At 34.6% G+C, this 16,238-nt stretch overlaps 1 protein-coding gene across 1 annotated transcript; it reads right to left on the reverse strand.

The window, feature by feature from the left end:
• Positions 1-5,737: 5,737 nt before the first annotated feature.
• On the reverse strand, positions 5,738-9,971 carry LOC147286164 (alpha/beta-Hydrolases superfamily protein). The gene is made up of 5 exons (XM_086240133.1): positions 9,139-9,971; positions 8,994-9,052; positions 8,757-8,885; positions 7,427-7,562; positions 5,738-6,325 (listed from the first exon to the last, which is right to left on the reverse strand). The coding sequence occupies exons 1-5, from the start codon at positions 9,841-9,843 to the stop codon at positions 5,981-5,983; spliced, it is 1,374 nt and encodes a 457-aa protein (XP_086096259.1). The 5' UTR covers positions 9,844-9,971; the 3' UTR covers positions 5,738-5,980.
• Positions 9,972-16,238: the final 6,267 nt, after the last annotated feature.

Here is a 16,238-nt window from a genome sequence, read left to right on the forward strand (position 1 = left end):
TAGGAATACCAAGTATTGCAAATTGACTTTAAAATCCTATAATCTTTGACTAATCTAGACCACTAGGGCTAGATACCTAGATTTCTTGGGCAAGTGATTATAATGATGACTTTTGCATGACATGGAGGTCATGAAATGGGCTGGAGATGAAGTGTATTTTCGGCAATATGGAAGAAAAATTAGAAAAAAAGTCATGATGGATTTTATTTAATTGACTTGGATAAGTAAAACCCTTTGATTGGTTATTGGGCTATTTAGCCTAAAGTCTTAGGCTAAACACTCAATTAAAAAGGGCCAAAGGGATTGGCCAACCAATTAAAAGCCTCTTGGGAAACCAAAAGCCCTGACAAACAGCCCAAAACTTTATTAGAAACCTTTTTCACGTAAGATAGGAAGTGAGTCTTCAGTTTTTCCTCCAACAAACACAAGAACCTTTTTATAAAACCAACTCATGTTCAGACACAATAACCCTTTTATAAAACCAACTCCTGTTACAGAGAAAAAGAGTGAGAGAAAGAGAGAGAATAAGAGAAGAAGAAGAAGGAGGCCAAAGAGGAAGGCCAAACCAAAGGAAGAAAGGAAGGAATTCGACTTGCATTGTTCTTTAGGAAACTCAGCAAGAATTGGTAAGAACCCTCATCCTACCCTCTAAGTTTGATTTTCAATACCCTTTTACCTTGTTGAATGGCTAGGGTTAAGTGCATCAAAAGAGTCTCATAACCTAACCTTGTTTTGTAATTTTCGGATTTTCTAACCTTGCCTCACAAAAATAGATTTTTACACCAATCGGCATGAGGTTTTGCAAAACTGTTTTTGTGGCATAAACTAGACATGTATACCTTTCATTCAAGCCAAGAATCATGCAAATCCCATTTATATTGAGTGAGATATGTATTTTTAAAGTTTGCAAAAAAACTGCATATTTTCTATAGTTTTTTCAAAGGAAATTCTTGTGGTTTGCATACTCGGATTTTGGTTCACTTAAAAACTTATTTTGAAATCATCATGGTGGATTGTAGGACTGATTTTGGACTTGTACCGATTGGTTTTACACGATTTGGTGCATTAAACCCGAAAATAGCATTTTATTCTAAATGAACAGTAATTTTCAAGAAAAATCTGCTTACTGATGTGAACTTGAGGCCTTCGAAAATCATACTTGCACAACTCCATTTGCTCTGAAAATTTTTATGCATGAGAATTTGCATGTCTTCTAAATTCCTGTGAAAAATATCGTTCAAATTATTTTTCTGTGATTTTATAAAATTTCGGGAGAAGGTGCTGCTCATTTGCGATTTCAAAGGGAGTGTTTTACCCCAAAAATGTTATTTTTGATATTTAGGCTTTTTGGCCTAAATGGTTGGTTCACATAAGTCACAAATCATCCCTAGGATTGATTTATGAGCATGAGGGAATTTTTTTACTTCTAGAATGGAATTTGGGTTGTCAAAACCCCATGTTTTTGAATAAAAACTAAGCTTCAGCATACCTATTTTCGGCCAAGGCTATTGTGTAGATTTTTAAGCTTTCAATTATGTCTGTATACATGGTTTAGAACTTGTTTAAGGTCATAGGATGGTTAGTTATTGGTTAGAGGTCTCGGATGCCATTTAACTTAGTCATCACGACATTAAAACCTTAGGAAACCCCGTTTGAGTTTTAGAATGTGAAATCTAATCCCCTTTGTGTTTGGGATTGATTTTCAATTTGGTGAATCACCCCACAGATGAGAAGCTTCATTTGAGATAGGGGGAGCTAGTCATTTTCTAAATTCTATGTTTTAATATGATTTAATTCATAGTTGATTTAATGGTTGTGTTTGTTTCTTTGATTGCTTGTCTCGACTTTGAATTGATATTTTAATTTGTCTTGACATGTTGTGGCTGCCATGTTTGTTATGAAATTGATTAATTAACCTTATAAGGAAATTAGGATTCATTTGGTTAATTGAAATTTAGCAATTAAAATGATAATTTAATTGGCTTTGAAACCGAAAATTAATTTGATTTGCTATGCATGTTGATGACTTCAACTTACCTTGTGAGGATGAAATAAATTAATCTCTTTCTCCTAGGATCAATGAGTGGACTTAAGTGAGTTTATTTAAGAATTAAACCCCTAGAGCTGCATGTTTAGTTTTAATTAAACTAGCCTAGAATTTAAGGTTCTAATTGGATTGAAATTGGTTTATTTGGTAAAGTAATAAATCATTTGACATCTTAATATGGTTTGGAAGGGTATTAGATCACCTAGACTTGAATCTAATTAGGACTTGCATAATTGGTGGTACTCGAAAATATTAAGGATTATTTATTTACCTTCTTGTTAATCTTGGAGGTTCTAAGGATTAAGAACTAGATTAAAGGGTAAAAGAGGATTGAACCAATAAGAGAAATTTATTTCTTTGGCCTTGTTATTGGTTTCGGTATTGAGCTTTTAAATTATGAACTTGGTTGTTTATTTAATTGCTCATATTGTTTTATACTTGTTGTGCTATAAAGCATGTTATTAAATGAAAGGAATGAATTGATCGATTATATCATTGGATTGTCATTTCATGTTCATTTGGCATCATATATTCATATGAAGCATTGAGGGCAGCCATGCTTTGCATGGGGGGCTGCCAAGGCATACATTAGTATTCATATTTATTGAATCAAGAATGTTTACACTAATATGGTTCTAGTGTTTGGACTTCCTAATTAGAGATGAGGGGGTGCAGTTTTTACTCTATCCTTGAGTTCAATTCCCTAAACGTATGCATACATGTGTCGTCTAGAGTGTTATGAGAAATAAAGAATATGCTAGCAGGAAAAAGTAAATGAGTTTTTATTTACTTTGGTGAAAGGACATCTCACTATCTAGATCTTACTTTTTAATAAGATGTGTGAGACAACGGTAATTTATATTAATTACAAATTAGGGAATAAGTCCATTGTTTATAAACTTTGATAGGTTTGCAATGTCATGGAGAAAAAAGTACACTTGCATTGTTATTTAATTTAACATGCATATGCATTTCATGAGATTGATCATGTTAGATACATATTAAAATGGATGCATGATGGTTTGATAATGCTCGAAAAGGCATGGGATTATGTTGGGAATTATGACCATGATTTTATGCTTATGAAATTGTATTTTGAGCATTGAAATTGATTATACTTGTGCTTGTATAATTGTGGCTTCGATCTTTGAAAATAGATTTGTTTAATTTTCAAAAAAAGAATGATTTGATTATATTTAAATGTTTTAAATAGGTTTCCATTTAATTAATTGAATTATTTATTTGGGCAATAGCCAATTCGGCATGGGCTTAGGCCATTAACAAAATCTACTTGTTATTGAATTGATTGTATTGAATTGTTTGAGTTTTGTTGGACTAGTTGAGTGTGTGATCAGCTGTTTTGGTGATGCTCACCCCTACACAGTTTGTTAAGTTGCAGGAAACCATTAGGACAAAAGGATGGTTAGCTTTATTGAGATTTCAGTTAGCAAAGGATGAAGGTTTGAAAGTAAAGAGAATTCACTAAGGATTAGCATACCATCACCACCCACGTCCATATACTCGAGTGACGAGGAAGAGGACCCAATTATGGATGAGTTAGTTACTATCTTTTTTATTTATCTTTTTATTTTAGTTAAGAAGTTTGAGAAAATGATTAATTAGCGATTAGTATGGCTCAGTTACTTATTTAATATTTGATACTTATTTATGTTGATTTGTCTACACCAAGAATTAGATTTTAAATTATAGTTTTCACTCTCACTTGGATTTCAATTTCTTATTTGATGTATTGTTTATTAATTTTAAAACAAAGGGTCTACCTTCATTTTCTTGAAATTGATTTATCTTAGAAAGTGAATAACTAAAGCACACCATTTTTACAAAGCTTCCATTTGCGGTTTACTCCAATTGTTTGTTATTAAAATGAAAATAAATTCTCACGGTTTTTGGAGTTTAGTTTGTTTAAAATTTAATGCCTTATATTGATCTTCAATCTTGGCATGTTCTTACTTAGGATTAATGAGAGTATGTCGAGGTTAAATACCAATGTAGCGCTGCCACATGCCTAAAGTGCTAGACCTCATTTTGGGGTGTGACACCATGTGTCTTATTCTTAAGAAAAATGTAAAAAAACCATAAACATATTAAAGAGTACTGGTGTTGGACTCCTCCTTGCTTTCTTCACTTCGATGAATTTCTAAATTAGGCCATCTTCGTGACCTTCAATCACTCCTCCTTGTGCTTCCTAGAGAGGAAACAAAACATAGGGTCATCAAATTAAATGGTAACCCCACTAATCAAAATCCTTGATCTGTAGCATGCAAAACCATTGCATGTTAATGCAACAAATTAAAAAATAATTGAAGGGAATTACCTTGTGATCTAATCAAGAAAGATTAGTTTCCAGAAAAAAGGTTTGGTCGCCCCTAAGATGGAAAGAATGGCTGACTCGAATATGCTGAAGCAGATGACGTTCTTCACTACTCTTCTGAAGCTTTATAGGCTCCTTTTCAAATATAGATCGACGCTGGAGAAGGAGAGGTCCTAGATTAGAGACGTTGTAACATTTTATATGATCCAAGATTAATAAAATTATACTCATCAATTAATACACTTTGTATATGAACAGCCCCAACATACCGTTGACGATGTTTTGTTGCGGTTGTTTTGGATGATAGTGTAAAGGGTTGTTTAATTAAGGTTGTGTTTGTTGGGTGTGTTAAGTAGAATTGTTGGGTGTGATGTTTGGTTTAGTTGTTGGGTTTTAGTAAAGATAGTTTAGGAAAACATGTTGGGTGTATTAATAAATTTTAACATTTTTTTAAATAAAGGTGGGTGTAAAAAGTATGTTGGGGCTACTGATAAAAAAATTGGGTCCGAATAGCGGCACCCTTGTTTCCACACTTTTTTTTAGAGCCAATTACAAAAAAATCAATAAATATTTTCAATATTATAAATTAGTCAATGAACTTTTTAAAAATACCATGATATTCACTATTGACCAAAATGAAAGTAAAAGAAACTAATTTACGTATATTGCCACTGTGCTAACATGTTGTTGACATTACCAATGTCCAATTTTTCAAATTACATATAAGTCAATAACAATCACATACTTTTTTTAATTAGTAACTGTGTGACAGTTATCGTTTTTTAATTGGTAACTGTCACACATTTTCCTTTTTTTAATTGAAAACTGTGTGACAGTTACCACTTTTATGTTTTTTAATTAATAACTATCAAACAATTACTCTTTTTTAATTAGTGGCTATCACAGAGTTATCGTTTTTTAACTGGAAACTGTCACACAGTTACAGTTTTTAGACTTGGTGATTGTGTGATAATCACCATTTTTAAAATTGAGTAAAAAAAATTTGGAAGGATATGATAGTAATTCAACACTAGGAATATTGAATGACTTATTAATGTCTCTTGCATGCCATAGCTAGAATGAAATCCCTTATAGAGCATCCTCTATATAGTTTGATATCTAAAATTATGTAGCTGCTACAAACTACCTATTTTTCAGTCATTTTCTTTTGCATGCTCACTACCTATTAAGTGGATTACAGTTAGTATACATAGATAGATAGATAGATAGATACACACGTAGACACATATACAGTACCATTTCACACATATACGGTACCGTTTCACACATCCGGTACCATTTCGTTATCCTATAATGTCATAGAGCATACAGAACAGAAGACCGGACAACATAATAAGTTTGAGGACTGAATATGAGTATTCTCTGCATTCATAATTCCCTCATGGGCAATGTGCCCGGGATCGTATGTAATTCTGACAACCGAGTTACATGAGAAGATGTACAATTTCTAATATGGTCGAAAACCAGTAAAATGATCCCCAAAAATTAACCGGTAGAAACAAATAAAGAAGCATGACATATTCACAAAAAACCTAACCTCAGAGAAAACACAAATATAAACTGAGAGAAAAAAAATGCTGCTATTCAGGGGCATTTGGATCTCTATCAAGCAGTACATCTCCAGACTCCTTTTTCTTGAAAAGCTTTTCAACCAAAACATCCCAGTTTGCCCTTCCACCAGTGGACTTTGACTTTGCGTCACTAGCAACTTTACTCTCAGTCCCACTCTCACTCTCACTCTCACTCTGCCGGGCCTCTGGGTTTTCGTCCTTGGAAGCTTCCTCGTTGCCTGTTACAGCATGAGGTACATTCAAACTGACGGCCCTTTCCAATGCATGTTTGTGTTCTTGTTCAATAGTCTGCAACCTCTCTAGTTTTTGTACTTTTGGAGCAGTTGTTATGGTCTCAGCACCACTCCTCATTCTCTGAAGAGTAATTCCATGAATTGTCAGTAATTATTCAACAGCAAAAGCTAAGCATTAAGGAAAAAGTCTCAAATCAATCTTTTACTTTAAATTTATGATTCACATATACTAGTATTCTCAGGGAGAAAAAAAAAGACAGAAGGGAGACAGAATTATTAAGAATCAATTATGATCAGGAGAAATTTATCATGCCTTGCAGCAGATGACTTGGATATCACAAACCCATCGCACAGTCATCACTGGCATGGTACCAATGGATATTCTCTATATGACACTATCTAAACAATAAGAAATATCATAGTAAGGGAAAAACATAAGACATTCTGACAATTGAATCCATGCCCACATGTTGGTACTTAAACAATTTTCAGTTTCGAAAGGAGGGAGAAAACAAATGATAGGGAAAGAAAGGGAAAGCTTTTTCTTCAAGCAATTGGGTTGCTTCGTCAATGTAGGGACAAGGTCACAGACAGGCTATCTTCCCTTCCGATCTTCTCCCTCCGTTTATTTCTGCTTAAACTAAGTAAAAAGACCAAAGAGAGTCTCTTGGGCTCTCCCCTTCTTAAACTAACATAGTCCCTTATCTTCTGTTTCTTCCTTTACTGCTTGTCCCTCTTTCCTCCAACCAAAGACAGCCTTAAGGCACACACATCCGCCACATGGCATACAAGATCATTTATAAACATTAAGACCCTTATGGAATGATTTTTCTCTCGTTCTTTTTCTAGACAATTCTAGAAGCTAACCTACAGATTAGTTTAAACAGGAGAATAAAGAGAGTGTTTATATTTTTCATATTCCGGTTCAAATAAAAAAAAAAATTATCATTGAGCTAAACATTATATATAACTTTAAAAAAATGAAATGAATTAAACTCTCAAGCCGCCTTCTAAGTTCGATTGTAAATTTTGTATCAACAGTTTGAGAAATCATGCTTATCCAGAATATAAAAAAAGTACTGAAAATATCAGAATATGGTAAGATTAGGCACAAGATATTCAATCTTCTTTTATTTATGAACAATGATTACTCATGGTAGTCTATGTAGAAAAGTGAATAATGTTTGCACTTGTACAATGTTGAATGTTATGTTCCACTTACTTCTAAAGCCTTCTCTGCTTCCCTTTCTATCCAAATAATTCCATGATCAGATGTGGCATTACATGACAAGACAATATGTTCAAATCTCCCATCAACAGGAATAGCAGTTCTGACCTCTGGAGGATACCTTCCACATCTGTTATACCAAGTAGTTAGGAACCCAATCATCAGATAAATGCAACAGTTTCAGTAGGAACATATCATCACTGTCTTTTCAAAAGCCCTCGTAGACATATTCAAGACTTTCTTAATTTTAAACTTGCACATGAATATTAGAATGATTTTACTCAATGCAAAAGTAAGGTATAACAGTCCAGCTGCATAGCTGAATGTTTATAATGGATTTCTTTCAGAAATGCAAAGCATTGATATTAAGTACCCAGCAGTTCATCACAATTAGCAGACCTTAACATGACATAAGAAGATGTATTCACCAAGGACATACTCCAACAAAGAGAACTTTTGAAATGGTAATATATTGATATCCAAACCTTTTAGCATGACCAATCAAAGTTTAATTTTCTTTTTTCTCCTTATTTTCTGTAATACATAAAAGAGGGTTTTATACCATTTAAGAGGCAAAATCTGCTTTTACTTTATAGCTGAAAGGGGAAAAGGCAGAAAATAATTAAAAACAGGACTGCATTTCTAACAAATCATTTATCTCATATATGAACCTGTAGCCAACTCTAATCTAGTGAAACACTTGTTACACAAGAATCACAATTATTGGTCCCACAAAAAAAAAAAAAAAAAAAAGACAAGAATTACAATCATGCTTTTCATGTTACTAGTTTGTGTATGAATGGTTTGGCAAAGTTCTCATTCTGCTTATTGTAGTACTGAATGTATATACAAAAATTTTCATTTAATGATGGCTAATGCACCTGGCCTCAACCCCACTTTGATTCCAACTTCATTAGTTAATGACACTCCAGAACCTTGAATCTACTATTTAGTTAATGAGCAAGTAGAATGATAAACCTTGTCATAGAAATTACAATCATTCTAAGTTTAAAGACTAATGTACCCGTGAAATATGCATGCAATGAAAAACTAAGAAGCATCAAATTCCTAGGTAGAACCTAAAGAGTGATTGTGAAAAATTAGGAGATGCTGGAATGTGCAAGGGATGCAAAACCCCATCTGCAAGTGGCATGCTTGCATTCATTCTAAAATTCTTTACCCTTGGCTCCATAAGTATTAAGTACCACACGGTATGGAAATTCATTGCACAAATTCGATAACATCTTTAAGATCATGCAATAAGAAACAAACAAAAAAAAAAAGAAAAAACCTGACAAGAGTTTTGAGGATCTAGGTAGAGTACCTGCAAAATTTGCGCTCTACAATATGATACATCCGGCCGGGTGCGTAAAGTCTTCTGGGATCTCTAAGCTTTCTACCTTCTGGAATGAAGGTATCCCTCAAACAAACCAAAAATAGCAAGCATGGCAAGCTATCCAAAGCATCAAGTCCTAATAATTCACTCCACTAAATCTACAATGGAAATTATATATATATGTATTTTTCACATAATAAGGTAAAGGGTTCAAAGAATACCCACCAAAATACTGACTTGAATATATCTTCCAAGGGGGTGGGAGTTCTTGGCAAGAAATCATCCTACAATCATAATAATCAACTAATCATGGAAGTAAATAAAATAAATTCAACAAAAAAAGTGGAATAAAAAAACTGAATGAACCCACCTGCAAGACAACCGAGTGAACAACATCGGCATACTTGACAGCCAAATTCAAGGACATACAGCGCGCGGGAGCCAAAGCGTAACAGCGAACCTTATTCCTGGGGACCCCACCCAAGCGGTCTCTGTGGTTGACCACAATCACCGTCAACAACGAGGCCACACCGGACCCCAACGAGTGACCCGCGAACACCATGTCGTAATCAGCCCCATTCTCGAGCCACAAGCGCTTCAGAGTCTCGCCCTCCTCGTTGAGCAGCCAAATCGCCGACTTCAACAGCCCGTGGTGGACGTACCCTCCGTCGAACATCTGCATCCCGAGCTTGTTGTCCAGCAGCAGCTTGTAGTCGCTTTCTTTTACCAGATTGAGGCCGCGAATGGCGAGGACCAGCTCGCGGTGCTCGTGGTCAGCGTAGATGAGGTACGGCGGCGCGTGGCCGAGGGTTTGCTCGTAGGTGACGCGCTTGATGACCCAGTCGGGGTTGAGGCGGTAGCCGCCGCGGCCGCTGGGGAGAAATTTGGGGTTGCGGAGATCGGTCTCGTAGACGGCGAGGATTAAGCGGCAGACGCGGGGGATGGGCTCGAACTCTTCGGCGGTGGCGGAGGTCCAGGTGGCGCTGTCGTCGGAGCCGACGTAGGTGCAGCGCTTCGAGACCCACCTCAGACAGCCCAACACCAGCACGCACTCAGCACCGCAAGTGACCGACATTGTTTACTTGATGACTTGACGACTGCTGGCTTTGCTAATTCATGGTATTATCATATGGAGAGGTTCACGCGGGAGAGACACCCAGACACTGAAAATTGGGTGCTTGTCTTGAGCCTGAGGCCATAGGTAACATACTAACATGTGTTTGCTTCTTTCTTTACACAATTTTTTAGACTACATAAATTTCTTTATTACTTTAATTCCCTGCTTTTCACTCTGTACACGCCGACCAGCTGTCAATAAAAATTGTAAGGGTTTAACTTTACTATATATTATACCGACATTATTATACGAGGATTTTCGTGTTTTGCATACACTATTTTGTGTGCCTTTAGAATATCCAACCACTAACCCACCATAAACATTTGATTTAGAAGGATATTCTCTTGTCTTTTTATAAAAATTTTGAAAATTTAAGGATGGTCACATCTTCATTCCGTCCATTCCTTTAATAAAAGTAGAGATTTGGACTTGATTGCAACCTAATATGAATTATAAGGAGCATGATATGATTATGTATTTTTAAGCTATAAAAACGAAAATGAAAATCCTTACAAACTATAAGGATTAAAAGTGTAATTTGACCAAAGTTAATCTAGTGTGGTGGACTCAACCGACATCCAAATCTATTATACATTCGGACACGTCTTAGTGATATGAGTACATTGTACACCTTCTCTCCTATTAAACTGTTACAATAAATTTTGAGATTTTCATGTTAAAATTGTGACTTCGAGCTAATTTATATTTCATCATTTTTGAGTTGATTTTAACACTTAAAATCATAAGAATTTTAAAAATTGCAAATTCTTTAAAACCATGTAAAAATTGATCAACTCAGCAAAGCTCATCTTTTTATAAAAGTTTGTAAAAGAATAATCTTTGCTGAGTTGATAAACTTTCTTAAGGAAAGCAATGGCAACTTATAAAATAGAAATAAAATACTATAAAAAGTTACAAGGGAGAAACAACACTTATTAAACCATAAGGTGACAATGCATAATTGTAAAATTACGGCACATCAAAATTTGATAAGCATGATTCTTTCTTCTTAGATGAAGTTAACATTAATGTTGTAATAGTGACTCAAAAGTACAAATCACTTGTAGGTGGGTGGAGAGAAATAGGTGTGACATTATCATTATGAATAAGTATTTTCATGTCATCATATGCTAAAGAAAATAAAAAAAGATAAGTAGGTCCTCTCATTTATATCTTAAAGATATGTAAGTGGGTTTTGGGCCAATCAAACTTTAGAATATATACAGCCTTTTCTCTTTGTTTTTCGATGGAAAACTTTGGAATACAGCTTAGGAAAATAAAATCTAAAATGTGTCAGTGGGGCCATCGGCCAAGAAATGTCCTTCTGTCATGAGTCATGACCAGCAAAGAGAAGAATGAAATATGATAATACTAGAGAGAAAGGACATTGCTTGGTTGTTAACGTATTATAAGAAGTTTGTAGATCTTACATAGATAATTAGCGACGTGGCCTTTTATGAAGGTAAAGAAAAAAAAAATTGTAAATCGATCGGGTGAAACTCCTTCGCACCCGTTTTCCTTTTATAAAAATTCATGTCTAAATAATGGGATAATGGATACCCTATAATCATGTTAGTGACTATAGACTATTTCACCTATGATTATATAATTATCTATAATTTCTTACAATTAAATAACTTTGTAATTTGTCTTTTCTACTCATGTAATTAGTATATATAGGGGTTCACCCCAATAGATTTAGTAGTCTAACCAAATGTTCCATTTGGCACAGTGACTTGTCAATAGAGAAAGAACGGACTAGCATAGGAAACTGAGCCCCAAGCCAACCATTGAATGACGTCTCAGGCCGTCTATTGGGTCCCATATTAAAGAGTTTGATGATTTTTTAATTACAAAATCGTTTCTCGATTAATTACACAATCTTTACAACCAAGTATTGAAATTTCGAAAATTTCGGCGAAATTTCGTCAAAATTTTCATTTTTCAGGGATCCCGAAATTTTATTACATTACCCTTAATTTTCGGTAATTTTTCGACGAAATTTCGAAAATTTCGCCGAAATTTTCGATCCCCCTCACATGCATTTCTGTAAAATTTCGTCGAAATTTTAGCGAAATTTGACAAAATTTCGACGAAATTTCTTCTTCTCCCCTGCGCACAAGATTTCTCTCCCAGTTGCCTCCTTCTCCGGCGCGGCGTGACTCTCTCTCACTCTTCACTCTGTCTTCTCCGCCTGCAATATCTGCGTGTTGATCTCCTCCCTCAACTCGTCGAAGTTGGGCTTCTCCCTGACATTCGCCTCCACCACGGCTTTGCTCTTGAGGAGGGGGATCTCGAACGTGTTGAGCTCCTGCAGGAAAACCTTGGCGAGCTTCTCGCAGTCGCCGTAGTTGTCCTCGTTCTTGGCGAACTTCTTTTGGAGCTTCTTCAATGGCGGCTCGCCTCTGGTGGTGGTCGTTTGGGTGAGGAGTCTGTGCTTGATGATTGCGTCATCTTCGAGCGGCCCGAATTGTCTTTGTCAAATTTGGTCTAGTGATTACATCAGTATTTCATAGAGACAATTGTTGATTAATAAACAAAAATATTATGATAGTTTTTTATTCATTTAAGTTTGGATTTACGCTAGTGGCCAAAAAAAAAAAGTTTGGATTTACAGTTTCCATATACTGATATACAGGCTTCTTACTTCTTAGAAATTGTTCCTCTTCCAATTTCATTAAATATTAAAATAATTATTTTACTTAGAATTCCTCTCTCCTAACGTGACCATAGCCACTCCACTTAGATGTGCACACGTGCCAAATAAACTTAGATATTTTCCTATCCCTCTAGTATACAGCAGCCCCAGTGATTAATATATATAAATTGATTAGTACTTTTTTTTTTTGTCCGAGTTTGATAACTTTGATTAGTAAATACTAAATACTAAATAGTACTTAGTCAGTTAGTCAACTTAGTCCATTACTATTATTTATTAAAAAAAAACATAATATGGTATATTAGTAAAAAAACGAAAAAAGACATAACACAGGCTACACAGCAAGTTAGTTTTGGATCTGAAGATTAATAAAATAATAGAGTTACAGTGGGGTACATAGGTCAGACTGAGCAAATGTGAGGTGTTATTTATATAATTATTAATTAGTGACCCATTTTTTAATAGTATTTATCACCAGCGCGCATTATATTCATCTTATATTACATAAAACCTACTATATAATTTGATTTTTTCAATGTTTTTTATCAATACAGTAGATAATATGTTAAATAAGCATATGGTCAAGTTTCATTTACAATTTCCGTATTTTAATAGCAATTTTCGTCGTTTTTATCTAATTTTATCGAAATCGAAATTTTAATCGAAATTTCCACGAAAATTTCCGTCGAAATTTCCATCGAAAATTTCCTCGAAACCGAAATTTTACTCCTTGTTTACAACAAATATTAGTAATTAAAATACATCATATTTGTGGGGACTTTTAACCTCATTGATATGGAGCACTTTAATCCAACACATATATATATAAAATCAAGAGTTGGAGTCTTGATTCAAAACTGCAAATAGATGATGTATTATTGCTTTTTGTGGAGGGACTTCGATCACAGAAAAGAGAGAGAGAGAGAGAGAGAGAGAGAGAGAGAGAGAGAGAGAGAGAGAGAGAGAGAGAGAGAGAGAGAGAGAGAGAGAGAGAGAGAAGGGAAGAAAGAGAAAGAAAGGGGTCGGAGGTTGGGGGGGGGGGAGGGAGGGAGGGCGGGTTGGGCTTGTGGTTTTTTGGTTTTTTTAGGTTTTTTATTTTTATGTGATTGGATTATACATGTTTCTTATTTTTAATTATTTTGATTTGATAATTATAGCTCTAAATGAGTATGCACCATAGGATGTTATAAAAGACATGTATCACTTTATAATTAAAAGATTAGTAAGGTTAGGAGATTAGAGTGCTTAGGAGAGGATCCGGATCTTAAAAATCGTACGTATAAATACAAAGTAGAATCGGATCCAAATTACAAGGCCATAAATATAAAGTAGTCACAAACTATATATAGTAGAACGAGAATGATCTATACCCACCACATAGAAAGTTTTGTTTTTTATTGAGTATGAAAAGAAGACTGACAATCCCAAATATTACTTCATGGAGACATGGTTACAACCGCAAGCACCCACTGTCCTTGAAACAGTTTTAAAGGACGTACTGGCTCCATATTTATTTTACTATAGGACTTGGGAGACCTTATTATATGAAATACGACAAGTTGAAATTTAGGGTTATATAGGCACAGGTTCGACAAGTGCAGAAACTATAAAATTCTTGAGCACATTTACATTAGTAGTGTAGCCATCTCCATGCTTGTATACAACATCATAGGCACGCCCAGGATTGAGAATTCGTCTTAGGAGGGGCATGGGGGCAACGGTAGGGTGGAGGCTAGGAACGCTTCGTTTATGTCCTTCCATGCATTATTCACTTGTCTACATGCAAAGTTCGATTATTGCTTCTTCTTCTGGGGCGCTATATTGTTTTATGTAGCAGTCCACAGCTGAGGCAACATGTCGCCTCTCTTGCTCAAGCTACATGAGCATCATAAGTTTCAAGATAAATTAATTACTAGTGCTATATATTGTTGTAAATTTTATTAATTATGTGACTGTCCATTATCATGTTTAATATTTATCTCATGTATTATCTAGAGCAATTGTATAGATAATTAAGAAAATCCAATTAATTGTAAAATAGGAGACCTTAAGGGTTTATCCCAAGTCATCCAAGAGCCTATAAATAGAAGCCTTACGTGGATGAGAAAGACATTTTGATTCCTCCTCAATTCTTTCTTATGTTCTCTCTACTTTTCTCGATCTCTTTAATCTATAACACGTTATCAGCACAATAGTCTTTCTTATGTTTTACTTTCTTATAAACTCTTCTAGATTTAAGAGTCATATGGCAACTTGTTTTTGACCAATACTCTTGATGTTAGAGTTTTTCTATTTGGTTGTGTTTATTTTATACATGTGTTCAATTCATGTTGCAATATTTAAATTCAATTATTCAAAACCACGATATATGATAAGCACAACTTGAATGGTGTTATTACAACCAGAAATTATCAATGTGCGATGTGGTTATCAAATTTGTATTCTCTGATAAGGCATACTTGGTTTTGAATCCGTCAATTTTATATTATGGGTTTTCTACCTTGAATTTCATAATACAAATCCGCTAGGATATTGGCATATGGCTATTCTTTTATATGCTTGCGCATTGTTCTTTCATCTGGTTGTTTAAATATGAATTAGTTCAACTACATTTTGGGTCTGACTTCATGATTGTTTATTGCATACTACTAGCTAGTCTATGTTATGATATTTATGATGCTATTAATGATTAGCTTTGGGACATAACATATTGGATGAGATTTTGAGACTATTGTCAATACTCAAAGCTAGATTCAGTTTTATTCAATTTTATATATGTATCGATTGATGCTTATTTACCTAAATACTATTTTCGCTGATTGCACCCATGGTAGTTTATATATATGGCTAACCTTATTATGTGATGCCCCAAAACCCAGGTCCATCACAGCGGCACCTACCTTCAGAATACTCGAAAATATAATACTCAAACCCCAAGTATTATACTCCCAAATATTTTCAAAATAGGTAAATCTTATTAATAATAAAGAAAACTGATTGGATCAGAGAAAAATTGCCAGCGGAAATACAAAATGTAAATAAAGTGTTTACATTTAAACCAACCCGACAAGGTTACAGATAAATTCAAAAGTAACCTCGAGTAACATATAAACAAAGATGTTCAAGATTTACAAAAGTAACCAACCCGAAGATAGATATTTGATAATTTACAAAAAAAATCCAAAAGACAACAGTGTGCTATTTTACATAGCAAAAGTGATCCACAAAGATCATAACTAACCTGCTTAGAAAAAAAAGATCAAAATCCGACAAATCGGAAATTCGACAAATAGTAAGGCCGCACCTTCAGTCCAAGTCGTCAACCAGTACGTTTTTTGCACTCAAAGAGTACAGTAGGGGGTAAGCATCACATACGATCATATACACTACTACAATGAAGTTAATAGACCACGGTTTTTACCCGTTGTCTATTTGCCCAAAATTTCGTCGTTTAGGCGAGTGACATCTATAGCCTATTCAAACAAAGGTTAAAACCTGTTGTCTGAATGGTTTCATAGAACAGTTATAATTTAAAATTGTTGTCTAGTGTCCACCAAAATGCATGATTTTCATCGAAAACGGTTGTCTCGTAACACAATACACAACGTTTACAGATATAAAACTATTGTATTAGTGGTAATCTCACAATACTTATTTACTATAAAAGTTGTCCAAAGTACTGTTAAACATCAAT

The sequence above is a fragment of the Dryas octopetala genome, chromosome 4, assembly GCF_963921425.1.
Source record: "Dryas octopetala chromosome 4, drDryOcto1.1, whole genome shotgun sequence".
Taxonomy (NCBI): Eukaryota; Viridiplantae; Streptophyta; class Magnoliopsida; order Rosales; family Rosaceae; genus Dryas; species Dryas octopetala.